The sequence below is a fragment of the Gymnoscopelus braueri genome, assembly GCF_963280865.1.
Source record: "Gymnoscopelus braueri genome assembly, chromosome: 19".
Classification (NCBI taxonomy): domain Eukaryota; kingdom Metazoa; phylum Chordata; class Actinopteri; order Myctophiformes; family Myctophidae; genus Gymnoscopelus; species Gymnoscopelus braueri.
This window is the reverse complement of record NC_137621.1, coordinates 49,628,184-49,637,472: the sequence shown is the minus strand read 5'-3', so window position 1 is coordinate 49,637,472 and position 9,289 is coordinate 49,628,184. Positions and strand designations below refer to the sequence as shown.

General features: G+C 39.7%; 1 protein-coding gene across 1 annotated transcript; it reads left to right on the top strand.

Moving 5' to 3' along the window:
• Positions 1-1,205: 1,205 nt before the first annotated feature.
• On the top strand, positions 1,206-8,210 carry LOC308074842 (uncharacterized protein; the record flags this gene model as incomplete). The annotated part of the gene is made up of 12 exons (XM_080414341.1): positions 1,206-1,255; positions 1,344-1,953; positions 2,069-2,130; positions 2,240-2,388; positions 4,181-4,293; positions 4,551-4,612; positions 4,991-5,148; positions 5,260-5,337; positions 5,955-6,103; positions 6,219-6,280; positions 6,388-6,536; positions 7,360-8,210. The coding sequence occupies 12 exons, from the start codon at positions 1,206-1,208 to the stop codon at positions 7,518-7,520; spliced, it is 1,803 nt and encodes a 600-aa protein (XP_080270467.1). The 3' UTR covers positions 7,521-8,210.
• Between the last annotated feature and the right edge of the window lie 1,079 nt (positions 8,211-9,289).

Below are 9,289 nucleotides of genomic sequence, written 5' to 3'. Positions count from 1 at the left end.
CCAAACACCACAACTACTCAAACAACCACAACTCCAACCACTACAACTATTCAAACAACCACAACTCCAACAACTACTCAAAGAACGACAACTCCCACCGCAACTACAACCATTAAAAATACTCAAATGACCACAACTCCAAGCACTGTAACTACTCAAACGACCACAACTCCATCAACTACTCAAACAACAACGACTCCCACCACAACTCTAACCACCACAACTACTCAAACAACCACAACTCCAACCACATCTCCGACCACCACAACTACTCAAACAACCACGACACCAACCACAACTACTCAAACAACCATGACACCAACCACAACTCCAACCACTACAACTATACAAAAGACTACAACTCCAACCACAACTCCAACCACTACATCTACTCAAACGACCACAACTCCAACAACTACTCAAACAACGACGACTACCACAACTCCAACCACCACAACTACTCAAACAACCACGACACCAACCACAATTCCAACCACTAAAACTACTCAAACGACCACCACTCCAACAACTACTCAAACAACGACGACTCCCACCACAACTCCAACCACCACAACTACTCAAACAACCACGACACCAACCACAACTCCAACCACCACAAGTACTCAAACAACCATGACACCAACCACAACTCCAACCACCACAACTACTCAAACAACCACAACTCCAACAACTACTCAAACAACTACTCAAACAACCACGACACCAACCACAATTCCAACCACTACAACTACTCAAAATACCACAACTCCAACCACTGGAACTACTCAAACGACCACAACTCCAACAACTACTCAAACAACAACGACTCCCACCACAACTCCAACCACCACAACTACTCAAACAACCACAACTCTAACCACAACTCCAACCACCACAACTACTCAAACAACCACAACTCCAACGACAACTCCAACCACCACAACTATTCAAACAACCACTACTCCAACAACTACTCTACCAGCAACTACTACAACTCTACCAGCAACTACTACTACTCTACCACCACCAACTACTACTCTACCACCAACTACTACTACTCTACCAGCAACTACTACTACTTTACCACCACCAACTACTACTACTACTCTACCACCAACTACCACTACTCTACCACCAACTACTACTGCAACAGCAACATCTGCAGCTGGTGGTGGCTGCAGCTGCACCACCAGTTGTGTTTGCAGATGCAGCTGCGGTGTTGGCTGCAGCTGCGGTGGTGGCTGCAGCTGCGGTGGTAACTGCAGCTGCGATGGTGCTGGCAGCAGCTGCGGTGGTAACTGCAGCTGTGGTGGTGGTGGCACCAGCTGCACTGGTAACTGCAGCTGCGGTGGTGTTGGCAGCAGCTGCAATGTTGGCTGCAGCTGCGGTGGTGGTGGCACCAGCTGCACTGGTAACTGCAGCTGCGGTGGTGGTGGCAGCAGCTGCAATGGTGGCTGCAGCTGCGGTGGTGGTGGCACCAGCTGCACTGGTAACTGCAGCTGCGGTGGTGGTGGTGGCAGCAGCTGCACTGGTGGCTGCAGCTGCGGTGGTAACTGCAGCTGTGGTGGTGGTGGCACCAGCTGCACTGGTAACTGCAGCTGCGGTGGTGGTGGCAGCAGCTGCACTGGTGGCTGCAGCTGCGATGGTAACTGCAGCTGCGGTGGTGGTGGCAGCAGCTGCACTGGTGGCTCTAGCTGCGGTGGTGGTGGCTTCAGCTGCGGTAGTGGTGGCAGCAGCTGTAGTGGTGGCGGCAGCTGCAGTGGTGGCGGCAGCTGCGGTGTTTGCAGCACCACCAGTGCAGCTGCTGCCACCACCACCGCAACTGCAGATACCACTGCAGCAGTCACTGTTAAGAGGCTGACGTTCAGATCTGTAGGAGAAACATTCACAGTTGACCTCTTGGACACATCATCTCCTGCTTTTAAGGCTCGAAGCAATTTGATAAAGGAGCAGGTAAGTAACACGTGGTTGTGAACATAACGTTAAATATTTTTTTTAAATGTATTTTTTAATATTAAGAATGTAAAAGAGTGATTTACTGAAAATTTCTTCATTTTGATTTCTACAGCTTAAGCCTTACTACAGTGCAGAATTCAACACGTTCAAATTCTTGACAGTGATAGCATTCAGGTAATAGGCCAATACTTTACTCGCTGTTCAATTATGGCTAGCAGATCATGATTATTTCCCAAAAAATTTATATCTTTGTATTTAAAAATATATATTATTTTTTTTGCAGCAATGGATCAATCAACAATGATCTGGACATATCATTCCGTTCCTCGTCTGTCCCTGCTGATACTCAGATTCTAGCTGTTATGACCAAAGCAAAAAATAACATCACAGCCTTCAACATCGAAATCGCCTCCATCGCTGTCAATGGAATACGTAAGCAAATACCTGATCTAACCCCTTCAACCCGGGACAGCATCTGTATCATTTTAGATGTTTCTATAGGTGTATATATAGCAAAAAAAAATAATCAGGAAACAGTTTTTCAGTTTTTAGAATCGGCCTCTGGTCTAAAAACAGGCTATAGAACAGTGCTTCTCAACCTACAGTAAGGACCTCCAGTTTGACATGCACAGCGTTAGGCAAGTGGTCCTCAAACTTTTTTAGCTCAGGTCATTTTGTGTCAAATCTGGCTCACAAGATCGATGTTGGTGTCTATATCTGATATCTGATAAGATATGCACTGCACTGTGGTCTTGTCTCTAAAGGGAATTAAATCACCAAGAGAGTATGAAACGTGTAGACATTTGTTGATAATATACAGTATGCATGTTAAACTATATTTATTTCAGCAAACAGAAACTAAGCTCCTCATAAATTCATCTTGTTTTTGCCATGTCGGTGCCATGATTAAGATGTTAATATAAACTAGAAAGTACTGTTCCTGAAGAAACAGTGTGGGATCGCTAAGAATGTTGCTGGTATTGAGTATTGATAGTGTTAGTAGTGTTATAGGTTTGAAAGGTTTGAAAGGTTTGAAGGGTTTGAAGGGTTTGAAAGGTTTGAAAGGTTTGAAAGGTTCTAAAGGTTTGAATGGTTTGAAAGGTTTGAAAGGTTCTAAAGGTTTGAAAGGTTCTAAAGGTTCTAAAAGTTCTAAAGGTTTGAAAGGTTCTAAAGGTTTGAATGGTTTGAAAGGTTCTAAAGGTTTGAAAGGTTCTAAAGGTTTGAAAGGTTCTAAAGGTTTGAAAGGTTCTAAAGGTTTGAAAGGTTCAAAAGGTTTAAAAGTACAAATTATTTCAAAAATTCAAATGGTAGCCGATATGTCCTAAGTATGCCGAACGTTATAGAGTTAGAACGGAGTTTCTAGCTAAAAGTATGAATTTCCCCATTGAAATGAATGGGATTTTTTAGCAGTAAAAAGTGAAATATCTCTAAAAGTACAAATGATTTCAAAAATTCAAATGGTAGCCAATATGTCCTAAGTAGGCTGAACGTTATAGAGTTGGAACGGAGTTTCTAGCTAAAAGTATGAATTTCTCCATTGAAATGAATGGGAGTTTTTTAGAAGTAAAAAGTGAAATATCTCTAAAAGTACAAATGATTTCAAAGATTCTAATGGTAGCCAATATGTCCTAAGTAGGCTGAACGTTATAGAGTGAACGGAGTTTCTAGCTAAAAGTATGAATTTCTCCATTGAAATGAATGGGAGTTTTTTAGAAGTAAAAAGTGAAATATCTCTAAAAGTACAAATTATTTCAAAAATTCAAATGGTAGCCGATATGTCCTAAGTAGGCCGAACGTTGTGGAGTTGGAATAGAGTTTGTAGCTAAAAGTATGAAGGACTAGTTAGCCGTCAAAAAACGGTGGGAAGATATAATAAATAGTGGCAATAACATTAGTGTGATCGCTTTAGCGATCCCACAATAATGAATAAAGCATACAAATATCTAAATTATGTTGAATACCAATATGCCAAACGAGTATCTGGATATTAGTATATCCGGGGCCCACCCAACACTCTATCACAACACTAGCTCACCATTCTATTTAATTTTACCACCACCTATTACACCTGTTACTACACCTACAGTAATTTCTACTATATAAACAATATCAAGAGAAACAATTTAACCATAGGTCAATACATCTTTATTGCAAATTAATCTGACTTTGTCATTAGTAATATCAACTTCCAGCAAATAATGTTGTCCTATCCTTTCTGCTCCAGCATTAGTGGCAACGATCGCGTTGGAATTCAAACTCGAGATAACCTTCACAGCAGATCTTGCAAATCCAAACTCAGCAGCATTCCAAAGCTTATCAACCCAAGTTGCCACAGCGGTAAGTTCACACTGTATGACCTGTCAAATATCACTCAAGGACTCTACAGAGAATTAATTCTACTATCATTTTTATTTTTACTGAGTGAATAATACTATCATCGTGTGTGTGTGTGTGTGTGTGTGTGTGTGTGTGTGTGTGTGTGTGTGTGTGTGTGTGTGTGTGTGTGTGTGTGTGTGTGTGTGTGTGTGTGTGTGTGTGTGTGTGTGTGTGTGTGTGTGCACGTGCTCATTATGTTTTCTGTGTTCTTTTCACAGCTGGACAATCTGTATAGAGCACAATATCCTAACTTCTTTCGAACCGTGATCAACGGCTTCAGGTATGCTCTTGACATAACTTCTGATGGACAAAATAATTACATTTTCATTGATTTTCTATATTTACTGTATGCTTGTTCGAAAATACATTTTTTTTTATTTCACGAATTAGCTGCAGTAGATCTATGCAAATACGCCCGGCTAATATTTTGTTTGTCTAATGTGTGTAATGGAGTTGAGTGGGGAAGGGTATGATAGTTTGAGTGGATCTTTTCTCTATGGAAACTCAAAAAGGATCATTGTATGGAAAGTAAGAGCATTACTGTAACCTTCGTGGCCTACCTTAATTACATATGTGACAATCGTAAAACTGGGACCATAGAAATGTACATGACAAAATCCATTAAAAAATAAGAATTCTAACAATCATCTTTTCACAGCCAAGGTTCAGTTGTGGTAAATGCGACCCTGCAATTTAACGATGCCAGCTCTATTGCACCAACAAGCAATGCTGTGGAAAACACTTTAGTGGAAGCTGCGACAAACAGCAGTTCCGGCTTGTCCCTTCCTGTGAATGCATCATCAGTTGTTGCAACAAGTATGAGCTTTTTAAATTTATTTTCTTTCAAATGTATAACATACAGGACGCTACAATACTGCTTTTTACGTGCTTCTCCAGCATTTCCATTAATTTAAACTATTTTTAAAGGTACAGCTTCTACAACTGTTGCTCCCACGACTGCTCCCAATACTACTTCACCACCAGTTAACACAACTTCACCACCAGGTAATACATCATCACCTGTTAATGTAACGTCACTACCATTCAATTTAACTCCACCACCTGTCAAAGGGATTCTAGGCAACTTCAGAGATCAAAAAAAGAAAAAAAATGTTGTCAAACAGTTAGTACCGTTGACTGATCGGCAATTTTTGGCAAAGAGATTTGGTGTAGATCTAGAAAAGAATGCACCAAGTAAGGTTCAACTCAGGTCCATGTTACTAGGGTTTAAGTTTTTAAACTGAAGTGATATTAATAAATTCCAAATATTGAGCCATATGATAGGGTGCATTTGGTTCCATTTTGTGTAATAATAATAATAATAATACATTTTATTTATAACGCACTTTACATGCTCACGAATCTCAGAGTGCTACAGATTAAAAGCAAGGCAAAAAAACAGCATAGGCAACAAAACAATTACAATAGACCCAACTAGGCTATACTAAAGGGCCATAATTTAGAAATTAAAACTGTAAAGAGTTACCGGTACCTAAGTGTCCATTTGGTTCCTAAATATCAATCATTTAGCTGGGGGCCCCCTGGAACCCCCTCAAGGACCAGTGTGGTATAACAATTTTTGTTTTGATATAGAATGCTTTGTTTTTCTTCTTGTTTTACAGAGGTTACCACCACTGCAGTTGCTGCCACCTCTGCTGCGGCCATTGTTAAGAGGCTGACGTTCAGATCTGTAGGAGAAACATTCACAGTTGACCTCTTGAACACATCATCTTCTGCTTTTAAGGCTCGAAGCAATTTGATAAAGGAGCAGGTAAGTAACACATGGTAGTGAAAATAACGTTAAATGTTTTTTTTTAAATGTATTCTTAATATTAAGAATGTAAAAAAGTGATTTACTGAAAATGTCTTCATTTTGATTTCTACAGCTTAAGCCTTACTACAGTGCAGAATTCAACACGTTCAAATCCTTGACAGTGATAGCATTCAGGTAATATGCCGATTGCCGATACTTTACTTGCTGTTCAATTATGGCCAGCGGATCATGATTATTCAAACAAAAAATCAAATATCAAACATATTTTTGTTTTTTTGCAGCAATGGATCAATCAACAATGATCTGGACATATCATTCAGTTCCTCGTCTGTCCCTACTGATACTCAGATTGTAGCTGTTATGACCACAGCAAAAAATAACATCACAGCCTTCAACATCGAAATCGCCTCCATCACTGTCAATGGAATACGTAAGCAAATACCTGATCTAACCCCTTCAACCCGGGACAGCATCTGTATCATTTTAGATGTTTCTATAGGTATATATATATAGCATATAGCATATAGCAGAAGGCGTTTTTAGAACAGTGCTATAGAACAGTGCTTCTCAACCTACAGTAAGGACCTCCAGTTTGACATGCACAGCATTAGGCCAGTGGTTCTCAAACTTTTTTAGCTCATGCACCCCTGTTAACAACTTTTTCCATCCACAGCGGATTGAAAAAAAACTTTATATACTTGTTTAACCACTTGAACTACAGCATCCCTATTCTGGGGGAACATTCGCCAAAAATTGCAGATTTAACAGCTAACCTTGTAGATCGGCAATTTTTGGAAAAGAGATTTGGTGTAGATCGAGAAAAGAATGCACCAAGTACGGTTCAACTCAGGTCCATGTTACTAGGGTCTAAGTTTTTAAACTGAAGTGATATTAATAAAGTGATATTAATAAATTATAAAAGTATTCTGTGGCACCCTTGGATTTGCATCACCGCACCATAGGGTGCCACAGCCACTATGAGAAACGCTGCATTAGGCTACTCAAACCCATTTGACATGTTTTTTCTATTTAATTTTTTATCTCTGAGACGCCCTACACTGTAAAATGTCACTGAATGGAGCCAAAGGGTGCATTTGGTTCCATTTTGTGTACACTGTCAGAGTTACCGGTGCCTAAGTGTCCATTTGGTTCCTAAAAATCAATCATTTAGCTGGGGGCCCCCTGGAACCCCCTCAAGGACCAGTGCGGTATAACAATTTTTAGAATTCTTTGTTTTTCTTCTTGTTTTACAGAGGTTGCCACCACTGCAGTTGTTGCCACCACTGCAGTTGCTGGCACCGCTGCTACGGCCACCACTGCAGCCGCGGGTGGAGTGAGCCATAGTACGATGTGCATCTTCACCGCATTGTCTCTGGTGGCGTTGGCATGGCTTGGCACGGCCTGGCAGCTATAGTGTCACTGCTCGAGTGCACCCGACATGTTCAAGGACAATGGTCACCATCCATGGTATGAGAAGGCACTTTAATTTCATTGGAGATCATGGATGTAACGCTCTCATATTTTAGAGAGCTTTGGAAGCACTCTTAGGATTTCTTTTTTTTAAATGTAATGAAGATGGATAATTCTGTTAAATGAATCCACATCCCTGACTTTACCAATCTCTGATTACAGTTGTAGACTATATTAAAGATACAATACTTATAAGCTCTTTAATTCTTTTGCCTTAGATAAAAAAAACGTAATACATAAAATGTAATAAAACGTAAAAAAGTATGCAACGTTGCATGCAGGCCATGGAATATATTACAGCAAAGCAATGTTTACTTATTTCTTTTAATAGTTTACATATTGATAATGCAATAAAATTGCATTCATATTTATCATTATTGAGTGTATTTTGTGACAGTAATTGTAATTGTGTAGTTTATCTGAGCAACGATTCATCTTCATAATGGTCGGAATACATTTGCAGAATGTCTTGTTTTATTGTTAAATGTGGGGTCTACGGATGAAAGTTAGCATCTTTGCTAACTCTGATGTATTTACACTGTATTGCCACTCTCTACTCTTTTTGATGCTGTGTTCATGAATGTACTGACCCGGCCCAAATGAACAAATAAATACGTCTGTGGTGAAAATGTGATTGATAAGAATTGATTGATGTAAAGTTATTGACATGTAGAAATAAGACAAAGTGATGTGTCTTTATTTCATGGTTGCATGGTTGTCGGGTGCAAACCTCATTATGTCCAAAACTGTTACTTTTCAGGATTGACATTCAAGAATTCCAAAAGTAGCAGATCTACAAGCTCAAAACGCGTCGCTTTGCACCGCGTTTCAAGCTTGCGGATCTGCTACTTTTGATGCTTTTGTGTGACACTGTACTATGATCAAGTAGGGTGTTAATTTACAAATGGATCACTGGGGGTCCCAGGACCCCACTTTGAGAACCACTGAAATAGTAAATTGTATTGTATTTAATTGTCAGTAGTCAATAAAATGCATCAATTTGATCAGAACACCAGTGACTTATATATTGTAGCCTTGACCTCAACATCAACAACAATAATATAATGATAGTAATGATCAGGCATGTGCAGGGGGGGGGGCTTTTGGTGCTTGAGCACCTGCCCTTTTGCCTCAAATTGCCCTTTTCCCAAAAGACCAAAAATTAAAATAATTGCAATTTTTTTATGGCCTGCCCAAAATCCGTGGCTCTTATCAAGACGAACATTTGACAAATAATTATAATTTCACTATCATAATTATAATTTATAATTATAATTTAAATTAGCTGGCTGCCATCAGTCAGTTTTAGTCTCACTTTTCCTGATGCAGTGATGTCAAGTGCCCTCCCACCCAGGGGTCATGAACATGTCCGTACATGGGCAAACATCTCCGTGGCAAGACATGTCTATGTCCGTGGCACATTTTTTATTCTGAAAAAAAAAATCTATATATAGCCTGTATATGTTCTTCATTATAATGTAGAAACATATATGTGTTTGAATAACTTTGGTGACTCGTAAAGTAACTCAGCTCATTACATGAGTTGCAGGAGATTATTTTGTAAGCCTATTACACATATGGTACCTGTACACAGTCGACAACAAGACAGCTAAAAGAAATGATTGCTAATAGCTGCCTCAATTCTGTGAAAATAGCTAAATGTGTTAACAAAGAATATGTGCTTATAAATAACATTAACAGAATCACACGCCT